The sequence below is a fragment of the Mercenaria mercenaria genome, chromosome 12, assembly GCF_021730395.1.
Source record: "Mercenaria mercenaria strain notata chromosome 12, MADL_Memer_1, whole genome shotgun sequence".
NCBI lineage: Eukaryota > Metazoa > Mollusca > Bivalvia > Venerida > Veneridae > Mercenaria > Mercenaria mercenaria.
In genome coordinates this window covers 62,973,241-62,991,074 of record NC_069372.1, presented here as the reverse complement: position 1 = coordinate 62,991,074, position 17,834 = coordinate 62,973,241, and the positions used below count along the sequence as shown (strand labels likewise).

The 17,834-nt window shown below is 34.6% G+C and overlaps 1 protein-coding gene across 1 annotated transcript in view; it reads left to right on the top strand.

Moving 5' to 3' along the window:
* Positions 1 to 17,834, top strand: part of LOC123533425 (uncharacterized) — a 92,687-nt gene that overhangs the window by 30,463 nt on the left and 44,390 nt on the right. The window contains exons 14-26 of the mRNA XM_053520618.1: positions 2,100 to 2,226; positions 2,637 to 2,728; positions 5,335 to 5,499; positions 6,532 to 6,654; positions 7,873 to 8,007; positions 10,063 to 10,182; positions 11,184 to 11,324; positions 11,939 to 12,129; positions 12,533 to 12,803; positions 15,026 to 15,106; positions 15,545 to 15,625; positions 16,298 to 16,399; positions 17,545 to 17,655. Of these exons, the coding sequence (XP_053376593.1) occupies positions 2,100 to 2,226; positions 2,637 to 2,728; positions 5,335 to 5,499; positions 6,532 to 6,654; positions 7,873 to 8,007; positions 10,063 to 10,182; positions 11,184 to 11,324; positions 11,939 to 12,129; positions 12,533 to 12,803; positions 15,026 to 15,106; positions 15,545 to 15,625; positions 16,298 to 16,399; positions 17,545 to 17,655 (1,740 nt within the window). The remainder of the gene's footprint in view (positions 1 to 2,099; positions 2,227 to 2,636; positions 2,729 to 5,334; positions 5,500 to 6,531; positions 6,655 to 7,872; positions 8,008 to 10,062; positions 10,183 to 11,183; positions 11,325 to 11,938; positions 12,130 to 12,532; positions 12,804 to 15,025; positions 15,107 to 15,544; positions 15,626 to 16,297; positions 16,400 to 17,544; positions 17,656 to 17,834) is intronic.

Sequence of the window (17,834 nt, the reverse complement as noted above, 5' to 3'; positions counted from 1 at the left end):
CCATCCTGAATGAAATTAACTTCTTCATCTGATATCTTAAACACACACTCTTTTCATATACTTCATTTAGGTATATCAAGGTTATTTTCTACCTTAGATGATGCACATCCCATCTTTATAAATTTTCTTAAATATCAGCATAAAAAGTGATGATTTTATAAATGTACAATGTCTTCTTAAGTCCAAGGTCATATATTCCAACATGATAGATATATTTCTTACAGAATGATTTTTATCAGTGATTTAATCATACATGTAGTATTGACACTTTCAGTGATTAAAGCTGTACTGACAATTGTATCACTCTGACTACACTAGATATATGATAAGTATAAACTTCATGGATGTTGACTTTATCAAAAAGATAAAGGGATTGTTTGCTGATAGGTGCTTTATGACAGACAACTTCTCTGCATGGACCCCTTTCTTTCTCAAATTTGTTCAAATGTTCATATATCAGTTTCATTACACTGTGATAAATTTATTAAATAATTGAGCCTCATCTGTCTTATGGACAACTCTCATTGTAAGATAAAACCTTAAAAATGCAACCCAGACAGCCCTTTCAGTCTAAGCGTACACATAATATATTCTGGTCAAGCAGTGTCCCTGATTATACCCCCCAAAAAAACGAAGTTTTGGAGGGTATATAGGAGTGAGCTTGTCTGTCGGTCCGTTGGTTTTATGGTTTCTGGATGATAACTGTTGAAAGGCTTGATCGATTTAAATAAATTTTGGTACACAGGTATAACATCAGAAAATACAGGTTAAGTTTGACTTTGGCGTCAGTAGATCAAAGATCAAGGTCACAGTGACCCTGAACAGTTAAACGGTTTCCAGATGATAACTTGAGAACGCTTTGGCCTAGGATCGTAATTTTTATTACACAGGTGTAACATCATGAAATACAGGTCAAGTTCGACTTTGAGGTCCATAGGTCAAAGGTCAAGGTCACAGTGGCTCGGAACAGTTAAATGCTTTCCAGATGATAACTCATGAAAGGCTTGACCGATTTAAATGATTTTTTGGTACACAGGTGTAACATCAGAAAATACAGATCAAGTTCGACTTTGGGGTCAGTAGGTCAAAGGTCAAGGTCACAGTGACCCTGAACAGTTAAACAGTTTCCGGATGATAACTTGAGAATGCTTGGGCCTAGGATCATAATTTTTGTAACACAGGTATAACATCATCAAGTACAGGTCAAGTTCGACTTTGAGGTCAGTCGGCCAGAGGTCAAGGTCACAGTGACTTAGAACAGTTAAACGGTTTCCGTATGATAACTTGAGAATGCTTGGGTCTAGGATCATGAATTTTTGTACACAGGTGTAACTAATAAAATACAGGTCAAGTTTGACTTTGAGATTACTAGGTCAAAGGTCAAAGTCACAATAACACAAAACAGTTAAACGGTTTCCGGATGGTAACATGAGAACGTTTGGGTCTAGGATCAAGAAAATTGATAGGGAGGTTGGTTATGACCAGCAGTTGACCACTAATGATATTGAGGTTAGTAGGTCACAGGTTAAGGTCACAGTGATCAGGAACATTTAAACAGTTTTCTGACAATAAGTGCAGATCGCTTGAGACTAGGATTTCGAAACTTAAAAGGGAGGTTGGTCATGACCAGCAGATGACCCGTATTGATTTCGATTTCCAGAGGTCAAAGGTCAGAGTGACCTGGATTCTGGACAATAACTTGAGAACGCTTGGGCTGAGGATCATGAAGCTTCATAGGGAGGTTGATCATGACCAGCAGATGACCTCTATTGATTTTGAGGTCAGTAGGTCAAAGGTCAAGCAAGTTTGGCTTTGACATTGGCTTAGTTCTATGACAAGGCCATATTGTGGGGGTATGATTCGTCACTCCTGTGGCAACTCTAGTTACATTTTAATTTCAATCATCTTCTGTCTGAAATGCTGAACCATGACTATAAAAGCATCCAATTATTGTTGGGCTAATACTAACCTTAAGTTCTTGAATTAAATCACCTTGCATATGAATTTTCTATAGTCTCAGTCAGTTGGAAAGGTTTGTAGAAGTTGCTGCTGATTTATGACACATAAACAGAGATTATATAAAGTTTATATTTGTATAGGTTGTGGTACTACAAGCATACAGGAATGATAATGACACAGCTATAGAAGCCAAGTATGTATTTCCACTGGATGATACTGCAGCCGTGTGTGGATTTGAGGCTTTTATTAATGGGAAACATATTATAGGTAAGGGTTATTATAATTAAGTATTTCTTTTAAATTGACTAACATTTACTATGCACATTGGAAGGTTTAAAGTAAATAGCTTGAAGTGACTACATAGTATTCTCTGTATGTCCTTTTCAGTTTTTGCCAATTGTTACAGAAAGCTATATGCTTCAATACAGCGGCAAAGGAATTCAGGAATAGTATTTCAAAATGAGTAAATACACTGAAGTGGCCGATTGTCGCTACTAGTCTACTGTATAAATTCGAAATAAGTTCAATAAAACCATGTTTGTTGACAAAACAGTTCCTTTCTGTTTTTATGCTATTACATCAGTTTAGCATGTGATCTGTTTTGCTATGATTTGCAGCTCTTTTTTTCTAGTAGAGGATTTTCATTTTGATGTACAATACCTGTATATATTTTGTAGGTGAGGTAAAAGAGAAGAGTAAAGCTAGGAAGGAGTACAAAGAGGCAGTTGCCAGGGGTGATGGTGCCTACTTGATGGAAGAGGAAACACCAGTATGTATAGTATAACCAATTATAATGCTGCAATTGTGTGGTACTGTCTTAGGAATATTAAAACCAAACTTGGTACGAGTCAAAAATATCAAAATATATTTTTCACTGGTAAGAAACTGCGAAATGGGTAAATTTAGTCAAAACGTGAAATAAAGTTTTACATGTAAGATAAAAAAATATCTTTCTCTCATGAACACCATATCTTACATTTTCATTTGTGGCTATGCAGCTCGTGAAGATATTGCATCTGGTGTTCACGCGTGAAAGATATTTCATCTTACAGTGAAATAAACAAATATCCTCAATATATGTAATGTGTAAGTATAGGTTTGAAATATGCACAAATTCTGCAGAGGAGATATTTCACAGATTTAGAAGCCTGTTATTACTCTGCAGGAAACAGTTGCTGAATTTTGATACAGAGTGATTTGTTTCTTGCAAAAAAAAAGAGTTTGTAATGGTCTGAAGTCCCTAACATAAATATCTGAAGAGCACCTAGTTTAATACAACAACTTTTCTGACAAGGGTCATTTTTCTCATTAATATGATGTCTAAACAGAATATATGATGATTCTTTTGACTTTGACTTTTCTATACAGTTAATAAACAGCACTGTTAAAGCCATGTTGGTGTAACCACTAAAGAATGCCCCAAAATGATTTGAATAATGCACAGTTGCACGGAAAGTACTGATTCACTGCCTTAAAGTGACTGGTTCTCAGTTTTTTTTTTTTTTCAAAATTCTTTTTGTCTTAAAAAATGGATGAAGTAACTGGACTTATCCTTATTTTGCAAAGGAATTTAAAATAACAAAACTACTTGAGTTGGAACTGTAATGTTGTCAGAAATAAAAGACAAATCAACATCCCTTGTTTACGCAATCACTGCAAACGAATGATAGGTGATATTTGTATTAATGTCATATATGATCAGTCCTAATGTAACAGTTGAAAAAAATTTCTTCATTGAAAAAAAAAAATTAAACCCAACATTCACATGAATTTTGATCCTGGGCATGGCAGCATTTCAAAATTTTTAAAGATGAATTCATACAGAACATTCTGTTGCATAGCAACCGAAAGAAAAACATTAAAAAAGTTCTGTTTGTCTAAAACAGTATGCCTAGAGCTTAATTTTTTGGTGTGTAATTGCCTATGGTGCTTACCAAATTTGTCAAAATGAACCCGGGTAAAAACAAATACCCGAGTGGGTACTATATTTTAGTATGAGAAAATCTTAATGATCCTTTTTTTCTCAAAACGAGAGCTAGAGCTTAGATGTCGTGTCGTGTGGGGTTGTGAACAGTTGTAAAGAATCCTCTTAAACACAAGATTCACATTCCCAAATCTGACCCCGTTATGTCAAAACTGACCACGCCAGGACACTTGTTTCAAATAGGAAAATCTTCAAAAATTTTCTAAAAATAAACCAGAAGGCCTAGAGCTTAGATATTTGGTGTGAAGCATTGCCTAGTGGACCTCTACCAAGTTTGTTCAAATCATGACCCCGGGTTCAAAATTGACCCCGCCCCAGGGGACACTTGATTTTATATAGGAAAATCTTCAAAAATTTTCTAAAAATAAACCAGAAGGCCTAGAGCTTAGATATTTGGTGTGAAGCATTGCCTAGTGGACCTCTACCAAGTTTGTTCAAATCATGACCCCGGGTTCAAAATTGACCCGCCCAGGGGCACTTGATTTTAATAGGAAAATCTTCAAAAAATTTCTAAAAATAAACCAGAAGGCCTAGAGCTTAGATATTTCACTTTAGCATTGCCTAGTGGACTCTACAAAATTTGTTCAAATCATGACCCCCGGGGTCAAATTGACCTCAGCCCAGGGGTCACTTGATTTTACATAGGAAAATCTTTAAAAAAATCTAAAAATAAACCAGAAGGCCTAGATCTTAGATATTTGACATGTAGCATTGCCTAGTGACTTCTACAAAATTTATTCAAATCATGACCCCCGGGTCAAATTGACCCACCCATGGGGTTACTTGATTGTACATAGAAAAATCTTCAAAATTTCTAAAATAAACCAGAAGGCCTAGAGCTTAGATATTTGACATGTAGCATTGCCTAGTGGACCTTTTACAAATTTATTGAAATCTGACCCCCAGGGTCAAATTGACCCAGCCCAGGGGTTACTTGTTTGTACATAGAGAAATCTTCATAAATTTGCTAAACATAAACCAGAAGGCCTAGATCTTAGATATTTGATATGTAATATTGCCTAGTAGACTTGTACAAACTTTGTTCAAATCATGACCCCTGGGTTAAAATTGGCCCTGCCCCGAGGGTTACTTGATTGTACATCGGAAAATCTTCCCAAAATTTTTCTAAAAATCATCATTTTGACATTTGAAACATGTAGCTCATATTACTCAGGTGAGCGATCCAGGGTCATCATGACCCTCTTGTTTTTTTACTAATATCTGACACTTACTTCAATTCACTTCTTCATTTTTCAGGGTCATATACACTGTGCCACACTTGCTGAAAATGAACATGTTGAAAATATTTCTTCACAACTGTAGGCAAGAAGCTTTAATGAACAAATAAATTTTAAGACTAATTTAAAAATGCAAGAAAATGTACATTGCAGAATGTGTTCTCTGTTAGTGTTGGCAATTTGCCACCAAAATCAGATGTTCTTATCAAGATTACATATATTTCGGAGCTACAAGTTCAAGGGGAGGCAATCACATTTAACATTCCTGCATCAGTTGCACCATGGTTACGAGATGGAGCTCTTTCTCAAAAAACACAGGTAAGTGTGAAATAAAACTGAGTAAAACAAAGTAATATTCCATTCTTTAAAGCAGTTGTTAAAAGAAAACTTTTGTACACATAATTCAATACTTCTCAGGTCTATGAAAAATGCAATTATGTCTTCTTATTAATGTTTTAGTAGAGTTTGCCCAGGCCATATTTCATAATACATTGAAATATTGCTTGCATGAGCATCAATGCTTTAAGAACCGAGGCTTGCTCAAGGAAATCATGTGGTTTACTATTGTTTTTGCTTACATCTTCTTTGTTTCCTGGGTAACTTGACCATTTTGATTGTCCCCCTGGTGACCCCAAGCATTCAAGGTTTTACTGTATAAGTGATATACATGTGTTATATTATAATTGTCTAGATGGTTAGCACCAAGGGAGCAACATCTAATTAAAAGTAAAATACCTTTTACCAGGAAATAGTCATTTACTATTTCATGTGATACTATAAATAGTAACACAAACATCCTTGAAAATGGTCATTATGGCCATGATTTGTGGATCCATAATGGTGCAGTGTGCATCTTTAGCTATAAGCAAAGTGGCCCTTGGCAATTGTAATGTTGTTGCATTCTGTGGTTAAAAACATGTAGCAATGTCAGTAATGCAGATGAGAGAGTGCTGAACATTTTCAGATAAGATTGTCAGATATTGATGGCATAGTGGATGAAAAAAAAATCAATACATTATACTTATAAGTCTGTAGAAAATATGATGAATGAAAATACTAAGAGAAATATGAAGATAATGAATATAATAAAAAGATCTATAAATGGCTTGTGTGTGCCTCCTAGCCATAATAACACACATAGTTTTGTAATGGACCTTGGGCTAAAGACCTCGGGCAGTTAAGGCACAAGGTGGGCCAATATTGCTAGAAGGCACAGAAAAGTCATAAATTAAATTCTTATTATTACATGATCCTTTTGAGATATTTATGAATACATGTCTTTGAAGTAATCTCACATGCTTGAAAAACTTTGTTTGAATTAATATTTACAGATTTACTCTCCTTTTACAGACCACTACTGATTCAGTCAAAGTGTCAGACAACAAGAGATGTTATATTTCTCTAATGGTTGCCATAGAGATGCCCTTTGACATCAGGAAGATACAGTCACCTTCTCACAGGGTCAAGTGTAAGGTCAGACATTTAAGTTAATGTTCTGCTCTCTTCACATTTTATAAGATTCTTTCACTGGTTGTAGGTGCAGATGGGAATTTCCGGTCTCGAGGGTAACTGTTTAGGCAGTTACGAGGCTCCAGCCGAGAGACCGCATAAACAGTTACCCGAGAGCCGGATATTCCCATCTGCACCTACAGCCAGTGATAAAATCTTTTTCTTGCATACCATATTCAACAAAGAAGAGTAAAACTTAAATTCAAACAAATCTTGTAGTAGCGTATTAACAAAGCGCGGGAACTTTACGTCCATAAACAGGAAGTACATCATGACGTTACAGAGACGAAAACAATGTAAGAGTTCTGGTTTTGTTTTATCATCTGCAATGAAACGTTATGTTATTTCCTTAAAATAACGTTTTTTGAATCGAGAAATATGCTATAAGGAACAAAGAGGAAATATCAAGGTATTTAATTTTTATCCGTTTTACGAAAAACATTATTATTACTACACACATCATCTGTACATATGTAGTTCGTTATACGTCGCCCCGGGGTGTAAGATGGAGTTTTCCAGCACCGGTGAAATCACCAGAAATCCCCATCTGGTATGCAAGAATACCTTATCTACCACCTTATGCAGTCAGTCAGCCAGCTTTTAAACTTAATATTTGTTATATTTCCACCTGATTTAAGCAGTCACTTGCCTTAAGTAGCGAGAGATGTGTCCCTTCCTTGGCTGGCTGCTTATTACAGGTTTGACTGTATTTTGTATCAGGAAATAGCCTTAAGTAGTAGAAGTAATATCTCTTCCTTAAAAAGGCTGTTGCCTACTAGTGTTGTCAGTATGATAGAACCATAGATTGTATGAGACCCAGCAAATTTTAAATGATGTCCCAGTTTGACAGATTACAATGATATCTTGTCTAAATATAATATGTCTTAAGTTATTTGTCTGCCCCTTACCCTGCTAAATTTCTATAATGAACTTGTCCATCTGTCAGTTTGGACAGCACCATTTAATGTTAAAAAGGGTGCATACCAAAAAGATACTGACTGAATGGCATACAGTGCAGATCATGATCAGACTGCAAGGATGTGCAGGGTGATTATGATCTACACTGGTCGCAAAGGCAGAATCAATCATGTCAAGCATGGTAAGGGTGTTGTAAAATTGCCAGATACCTCTGGAGAACTTGAGAAAGGGAGACAGTTAACCTAACAAAACTTTATATTTCAGAAAACAGCAACAAAAGCAGTTATCTCCCTTCCCAAGAAGAGTAAATTTGATGATGGTTTCCAGCTGTATGTATATCTGGCTGAGGTCCATGTTCCCAGAATGTGGGTGGAGAGACATCCAACAGATAATACACAGGTTTATCATTTTATTAAATTACAATATAACATAATTTCCTACATCACAGAACTGTTCTTTTGTATCTGCATCTTTATTCACATACACTTTTGCAGTTCTGTATGCAATTTACAATGAACATATTATATAATTATGTTTTATCACATACTTAACGTCGTGGGATAGAAATAAAGACATTACATACATTTGATAATACACTAGACTAGTGTAATAAAGCTTTGACGTTGTCATAGTTTATTTATAGGAGACGTTGGTCAAATTAATTTGTCTATAATAGGTAAAGAAAGAAGAAATTTTGATGTTTCAACAGGAAAAGCTTGCATGTGATAAAAAGAATATTTCATTTGTGTCTTTCCACATTAAATTTGTTAAATTTTGAACTCATTGAATAAAATTGATAAAATACTTCGCAGAGCTGGGCATTTTATTATTTTATTTAACACGTTTAATGAATTCAGTATGAAAAGACACTAATGTAATAATATCTTCTCTTTACTGTTATAGAAGTTAATATTTTACAATACAAAATATTTGGGTACTGAGAGGTCACAATAGCCTAAACAGTTTTCCCTATATATTCTATATAAAACTGACCTTTTTCAAAGAGCTACCAAACACAGCTAGACCCATTTCAGAGAACAAATCCTTACCTCATTTTAAAGAGTTATGATAAAACTGATATAAAATGAAGAGAAAAGTAGGGGTCATGTATCTTCTAGGAGAGATTTCTCTGGTCACATTTACTTACTGTAAACTGACATCAAAATCACACTGCTGTGACCTGGAAGTACTACTCATACTAAAATTGAGCTTGACTTCACCAAATACAACCTGTTCTCCCATTTTTCCTACCAAAATGTTAACAATACATCCACAATGAAATTTAAACAAAAACTAGCCTCAATTTAGACCTCTGTTGCCATGCCAAGTGAAAAATTAGTGTTCAAATACCTGGCAGCCATTACACGACTAGACCAGATGGCTCCCACGCTGGTTCCTTTAGTTTAGTTAGGCCTATAAGAAAAACTGTTTTTCTGTAATAGTCTCAATTTCATTTGTATAGTACCAGTAACACATCTGCATGAAAAATACCAAGTTTCAGCTTAATTAAATCAGTTTTCCAGGTTTTATGACATTTTCAGTAACGCGGGTCCCTGCGCCAATTTTCCTTCAAAACTGATGTCGCGACAATTTTTAACCAGTTCTAGCCAGAGCTGGTTTTTGCCCTATTTCATAAATTTTCACCATAATTTGCAAGCAAATTACACATTAACACTTTGAAATATACCAAATGTCCCCTCTGAAAGGTATAGATGGGCATAATTTAGAGTGCAAATTTGCACTTTTTAAAAAAAATACCCCCAAAACAGTGAAAATGTGATTTTTTGGGTTTTTATCATTTTTTGCACCAATATATCAATGAAATGCTCATTTTTTACCAAAATCTGACCACACTAGTTCATTTATATCAATATCTGAACAAATCTCAATTTTTGCCCACATTTTCTTATAGGTCACAATAGCCTAAACAGTTTTCCCTATATATTCTATATAAAACTGACCTTTTTCAAAGAGCTACCAAACATAGCTAGACCCATTCCAGAGAACAAATCCTTACCTTATTTTAAAGAGTTATGATAAAACTGATATAAAATGAAGAGAAAAGTAGGGGTCATGTATCTTCTAGGAGAGATTTCTCTGGTCACATTTACTTACTGTAAACTGACATCAAAATCACACTGATGTGACCTGGAAGTACTACTCATACTAAAATTGAGCTTGACTTCACCAAATACAACCTGCTCTCCCATTTTTCCTACCAAAATGTCAACAATACATCCACAATGAATTTTAAACAAAAACTAGCCACAATTTAGACCTCTGTTGCCATGCCAAGTGAAAAATTAGTGTTCAAATACCTGGCAGCCATTACCCGACTAGACCAGATGGCTCCCACGCTGGTTCCTTTAGTTTAGTTAGGCCTGAGAGACATCCAATATAAATGTCAACATGTAACTAGAAAATGTCACACTTTGAAATGTTTACCTATTGTAGGCATGTATGCTGACATTCTACCCAGAGTTTGAGACAGAATCTGTTACAGAACCTGACATTACAATTGTTCTTGACATGTCAAATTCAATGAAAGGTGCAGCTGAAGAACAAGCTAAAAAGGTAAAAATACAATTGAGAACCAATGTCTGGATCTTTCGAAACTCTGGACTACCAATGTCTGGATCTCTTGAAACTCTGGACTACCTGAGTATTTTGCTCATCACCTTGTGGCTTTGACGTTCATTGTTTTACTGTAACATGTTATTGCTGATTTTATGCCTTCATGGGAAGCCTATGACCTGCTGAAACAACTCTGCAGTAGAGAAGAGATATCAGGTACATCTATTTTGGTGAACGCCAAGAAGAAGAAGATCTATTTTGCACTTTTGAGATCTTATTCCACATTCAAACTGATATCAGAATTTGACAGTTGATAAACTTATTATCTCATAAATGCGCACATTTTATAACTCTGTAAGATTGTTATTGTAGGGTAATATCTCATGGCTGTACTTGTAGTATATAAATTAAATGAGTAAACCTAAATAAATAACTTCTGTTTGTCAAGCATATAATTGCCGCTTTGTCCATCCATCTTTCCAATATTATTGTCCAGAGTATTTCTCAGCAACCAGTGGTTTGAATTTAGTGATACTTCTAGGAAGCTTCACTATCAAGAGGAGATGTGCATATTATCTTTGTGTTCTGGTCGGATAATTTTTCACTGAGTTATTGCCCTTTGATCAGTCAACATTTGCATACGATATTTGCCCAGTCAGTGAATTGCACTTTTGTTCTTTTAACATTCAATAATTATAATTTGGGGAACATCTATAGTTTTACCAATATTTCTTCTTCATTAAGCTCAAGATCAATTAGCTATATCACTCAAACTGTCTTTGTTGTCATGGTAACATGTTTTACTCTAGGTTGTTTGTTATTGAGTTTATAATATCAAGAATCTTAGATTTGTGTAGTTTCTAGTATTGGACTGACTGACCAGAGTCTAAAATAATATGATTTTATTCATTTTGTCCAATAAATTCCATACTTTAACAACACCCATTTGATATCAACCTGATATGTTTTTATGATTAATTAAGAATTCTTTTCTGTTTCAGGTGGCCCTTTTAGCAATGGATCATTTGCCACAACAGTGCAGGTTCAACATTGTTGTGTTTGGTAGTACATACAGAGAATTATTCCCTTCATCACAGAAATACAACAACTTCTCATCACAGCTTGCTAAACAATTTATTCAGGTAATTTTATATTGTTAATGGATCTGACAGATTTTTATAGTATCACAGACAGTAGGTTGAGAGAGAGCTTGACAGAAAGAGAACACAGGTCAGAATCAGATTAGAAACAAAGCTTTTGTCAAAAAACTGATTTTTATGCCATCACCATTGAAAGGTGAGGGGCATAGTTGTGTGTGCATGCAAAAATATTTAGGTTTGTATTCAAAACTCCTATTTAGACTAGAACTTTATTTTGCTTGGTAAGATATCATTACTGAGGGTCATAACAGGATGATATGTCACATACAAGACCTAGCCTACTTACTCAAAGAGGTTAAATATGTTTTGGCATCAGTGTGTTATCAAACATATTGGCAGAAGCATTCATCTTAACTGGACAATATGTTTCATACAAGGCTTACATCCCCAGCTGAATCTCAAGTTCTTACTACATCATAGAGGCCAAACATCTTATTTTTTCTTGTCTGTTCAGTATTCAGATAGAAAAATAGGTTATTTCATTTTTCTTGTCCGTCTATTACTTCTTTATACATTGATGGATATTCAAATTAACTAACATTACAAAGCAGGGAATGCTTGTCGAATGGACATTGTTACCTCTTTGCTGTTTTCAGGAAGCAAGGTCCAATCTTGGCTCCACAGAATTGTGGGAACCCTTACATGCCACACAGATACTGTTGTCTGCTATTGGACATAGCCAGAGCCTCTTTCTCATATCAGATGGTCATGTGACTCAGGAATCTTCAGTTTTGAAGGCAGTAAAGACAACTTCCCAAAAAATAAGAGTATTTACTCTTGGAGTGAGGTATAACTTAGTCTTTAAACCAGATCACTTTTTGGTGATACAAATAACAAAATGAATTTCAAGTCAAAATTAAATGAATGAAGAATTAAATAAAGATCAGTATAAACAACTTGAACGTGCTTAAATTTTTAAGATTTTCAAATTATTGACAGAGGTGTCTTTTAAGCACTGAAGATAAAAACTGAAGGTGTCAAAGGTGTCAATAGAGCATTTCCGCTGTAATTGTATTCATGATTGTATATGTATTGGCAGCTAAGTATATCTTAGAAGTATTGCAAAGTGAAATTAGATCTACCACGTCTCTGCAGTAAAAAAAAGTCCTAAAATATTTTCTCAAATTCACATATTTGTTAATTTCTTGAATTTTGAATTGATATAGTAGGATAAGGCATGTTTTTTTCAGCTCAACAGTGAACCATCATTTATTGCGGAGCATTTCAACTGTCAGCGGAGGAACCTACCAACATTACAATACTGATTCCAAATCACAGTGGCAAGGGAAAATACTCTTCCAACTTGAGAAGGCATGTCAGCCTGGCTTATCTAATGTGCATGTTGATTGGCTCCAGACCAATGAAAAGGCCACACCCCCAACACAAGCACCCAGTCACATACCTTGTCTCTTCAGTGGATGTAGACAAGTTGTGTATGGATTTGTAGAGAGCTGTACTCAGGTGAGGCAAATGTAAAATAAAATCTGTAAAAAGATCCTCTGGAAGCAAAGAATGCAACCAAGTAGAATAATAGCGGACTCGAAAAATGTGACAAGTTTTTATACTTGCATGATTGTCATGTCGCTGCTTCTGTGATTCTTTCCTCTACACCTGTTAAGGCTTCAAGTTTTCATATGAATGAATCAAGGTAATTAAGTGCAGTTAAACCTGTGTGAAAAGACCACCCTTTGTTGACAGGTGGTCTCTCAGCACAGGTAAATTCACACTTTTTATGGCTAAAGGAAGAGAAAATAGTGGCCTTTATAAGGAGGATTTATAATAATGATCCTTACTTGGAGGTGTTCTTTAGCACAGCTTTTATTGTACTTTTCAAGTTTGCACTTGTCATGTATAATAATTGTTTACTGCATCACCTGATTTGTTTAATTTTTAATCATCTGTACATTGTAGAAGTATGTTTCCAACTTTAATACCAAGTTATTTATGGAAAGATTTTTGATATTTTAAAGAAATAATCTTGAGCTCTACTCTTTCTACACTTTTAAGACAGCTTATGAATGAAAGAAAGTAACTTTTGAAATGTCTTAAGGAGGTAGGATACCTTGTTACAAGGGTAAATTCAAATTAGTTGAACCGCAGCATGTTTTTGTATTTCGTGTAATATGAAGTTTTAACTGCTACAATCTCAATTTCGTTTGTCTCTGTCCCTTCAAGTTCAATTTTTATCCAGGTTTAAAGAACATGACCCTCCAAAGGTATTTCATATTGAAAGAAGAAGGAAAATACGGATATTTAACACTTTTCAGTGTATTTTAGTTTCATTGATATCCGTAGAAGTCTGCATAATTGATAATTTTACTGGTATGCACGTTATCTTTCTAATAAAAGCTTAAAATGTATATGTCGCGGGGCTCGTGTTTCCATGGTAACGCATTTTCTCTCATTTTTAAACAACTATGTATAAAAATAGGGGTTTTCGACGGCTTCAGTGTCATTCTGTTAATGACCAACATGAAATATTTGGGTAATATTATTAGCAAAATACCAAACACTTTACATGGTACCCTATTTTTCTTAAATTTTAAAGTAACCATGGCAACAGAGATGTTTAAAATAGAATATCGTGCTGTTTGTCGTAATTTCTTAAAAAAAAAATATTGAATAAGATTATCTTTCTAGTTGATGTAGCTTTAAAACATACTATTTGTAATGTAGGTTACATTTTCGTGTTATTTACATTTATTTAAACAAATTTCACAGCTTAGAATACGTACAGCAGTACCCCTCGTCTGCCATTTTTCATGGAAAAATCGTTCCGCGTGCTGCTGTTATTCTCATGGATATTGTTGAAATGAAAATAAAAAGCCGAAGCTGTGTTTCTTAAATAGACCAGTGTCAACGCTTTTGAATTTTACATTTAGATACATAGGTCACGGGCTTCGTTTCCATGGTAACATCAATTCAATTCAAGAAACCACAATTTTCTACTGAAATTTGAACAATTTTAGATCTTAGTTTTAGTATGTAAGTAAAAAATTATCAATGGAACCTGAAAAATAGGTATTACAAATCAAACTGCTAGACTTTCTATTTGAAAATGGCCGTAACAAGTAACCTTTCACCCAACTATATTCCAAATAACATTGGTTGCCATCATCCATTTTCTTACATTCCGCATAACATTTCAATATAACTACATAAAGGAAGCAAAATATTGATTATTATTCAGAGCAAAAGACTCATAAAAAATATTTCAGCAAATAATGGTTAGTTGAAAATAGTTAAAATAAAGAAAATGTACAGAATTACGTACTTTCAAGATAAAAGCTATTAATTTTGCGCGGTAACTGACACGTAACGTCATGACGTCAATGACGTCATTTTAAGGCAACATTGTTTTGAAGCGTTTCTGCGGCAATTTATTCATTATTTCTGCATTATTAAACCATAAAGCATCAGATCGAAGACAAATTCATGATTTGTTATCAGAAGAATGAATATACAAACACATTTAGTTTGTCGTAAACGTCGTCGTAAATCGTCACATTAGCTTCCGGTTGGACATGCGCACATACAAATATGAAGGTAACCTACCTCCTTAAATAGCAGAGTATTTTCATATTCTAAATAAGATTTCAAGCTAAATCTATTAATAAATGAGTAATTATAGCAAGTGTAAGTTGATTCAGTACAATTCATTACTGTAACAATGATAATTTCAGGCAACACTAAAGGCCAAGATTGATGGTAATGAAATATCTACAATGGTGTCTACAGTAGATCTGAATATAACATCAGGAACTGTAAGTAACAAACTACTAAGTCGTTTTTGGTGGTCTGGTGCCCTTTGTTCTTTATCCTTTGTCCCACATGAACATTTTACATAAAACTTTTCTGCCCAGAAACGACAGGTCAGAGTGGATAGCATCCTGGCATGGACCCCTTGCAAGTTTGTTCAATGGTTCCTCGAGACCCCTTTTGGTCACCAGAGCTGAAAATAGAAAATCCTTTAAATATCTTCCCAAACTTGGTCTGATGTTAGGTCAAAATAAATATTTGATAACCTTACAACATTTTTTTTTTTTTTGATAGAACTACACTATTGAAACTGCATTAAGCTGATATGCTGTGTGTTGAGAAATATATTCAGAGTCTAACTCTGCAACAGAGATATTATTGAATTTTAGATTGAAATCTGTTATGTAATACTGAAATTTATTGCATTCACTTGTTGTTAACAGATGCTACACCAGCTGACAGCGAGGGCTGTGATCACAGATTTTGAGAATGGTATTCTAGATGATGACAGAGTCAAACACCAGGTAAGTGTCCAGCCAGTATTTTAGATATACTTTGTGGATCTATCTGGCTAGTTATTAAACTGCAACTAAGGTTTAGGGGTTATATTGAAACCATATTAAGGTCAGTTTGATAGTCTGTTGGAAAAAAAAAACAGTTGTGGTGGTAGCTGAGTTTTTCTAATGGAACTTCATACACATGACAAACAAGGTTCAAGAATTATTTTTAAATGTCGGTCCAGATATTGCAGGGCAATGTGTGCCCTTTTGAAATTTATATCGAATATCAAAGTTTGATTTGGAAATAGATTGTGCTAGTTATATGGCTTACTGGTGACATAGTACCCACAGCTGTTTCGTATTTTCTCAAGGTTCGCTGTATGGAAGATTGCAATAAAAGTTAACTAAACACAATCAAAAACCTCCATTTTTTGTTTCGAACCATGAAATTTTATTGACAACCCTGGTTTCCCTCCCCTGACAACCAAACTTCCCAACATACACTCCCAACCAAAGGTAATATGAAAGATTACTCAGTCATTCGTTGTCACCAAGTAATATGATCATAAAGTGTCAGTAAGTGGGGGCACCACTGTGCTATCGGAACATATGTAGTTAACATAAGTTTTGGTGTGAAGTAGTTTAAGCTTTTTTTTGCCTTCTATAACTTTAAGATACTGTTTTATTATTTTGTAGGTTTTAAAGAATGAGAAGAAACAGTACATTATTGACCTGAGCAAGAAATACAGCATTGTGACATCATACACCAGCTTTGTGGCCATAGAGGACAGACAACAGGTTTATGTTTATTAATTCAGGCTGTAGTAAAATAACAGTTTGCATCAGACTTCTCTCAAAAGTTTAGATCTTTCTTCATTTTGTTTTCTGTCTGTAAGGCTATCATTTATGACCAAGTCTGTCATGATATGGAAGAAAAAAAGTTACTGTATGTCAGCAGAAATAAGAGATGTTTGTATTCATATCCAGATGGGCAGACCTGGCATAGTGTAATCTCTGCTAGCCAAATGATTTGCCTGTCCCTATTCCGCTTGGTTACACGTAGGGGACACCAGAGCTGAAAATATAAAAATCTTCAAATGACATCTAAAACGCTAACCTGATTTTGAGGTAACTTCTCACAAATGATTCTTATATAACCTTCAATCAAGATTGTTCAAATTATTCCAATTGGTCAAAAAACATGGCCACCAGGTGAAGTCACTATATAGTGAAAATCTTCTTGCATGAACTGCTGGCCAGATTTTAAAACAATTTCACACAAATGGTCTTTGTGTGAGCCTCTACCAAGATTATTCAAATTATTCAGATTTGTCAAAAAAGGATTTCTGCCAGTGGGCGTGGTAATTTTTGCCCTATATTTATATATTAGAATCTTTAGAAATCTTTTTGTCAGAAACAACAGGCCCAATTTTGAAATAATTTCACTCAAATGTTCCTTTGGTGACCCTTTGTGAAGACTGTTCAGCTTATTCTGATTCACCAATGAACATGGCTGCCTGGGGGCATGGTCACTGTTCCTTACATCTGTATGGTGGAAACTTAAAAAATCTCCAGGTAAAGAGCTGCTGGCTGCATTTTGAAATAATTTCACACAAATGGTCGTTGTGTGAGCCTCTACTAATATTTTCCAAATTATTCTGGTTTGTCAAAAATATGGCTGCCAGAGGGTGTGGTCACTTTTCCATATACCATATGTATATACTGGAAACTTTGAAAAAATTGCTGGACCATCTTGTTACAACCATTACTTCCATACTTTCAGTATATTTGTCATGATTCCAATGTGTTACTTGGTATACAGGCTTATTGCTTCATATTGTATTGGTTATGTACTTATTCATTATGTAATTAGGAGTATATGTATTATGTACCAGCTGTAATTGTAAATATTTGATTTAACAATACTGGTATGTTATTTTCAGGATGTATGTGATGTTTCAATCATTCCCTCTATAGATGATCTTATTAAGAAAGAAACTGTTGACATTCTACCATATATAGACTGGGAACCTGGTGTTGAGGATAAAGACGAGGTATGTAAACCAGACATTTGAGAAAAGTTTTGTTAACCAGTCTGTTATAAATATTTGTTGGGTTTACAGATTTTGTGAAGGTTAACTTAGAGCCTATATTTTTGGACAGAAATGAAAAAAATGAAACTTCAGAAAAGAATTTTTTTCCCCTAGAAAACAGATCTACTTAGTTTCATATT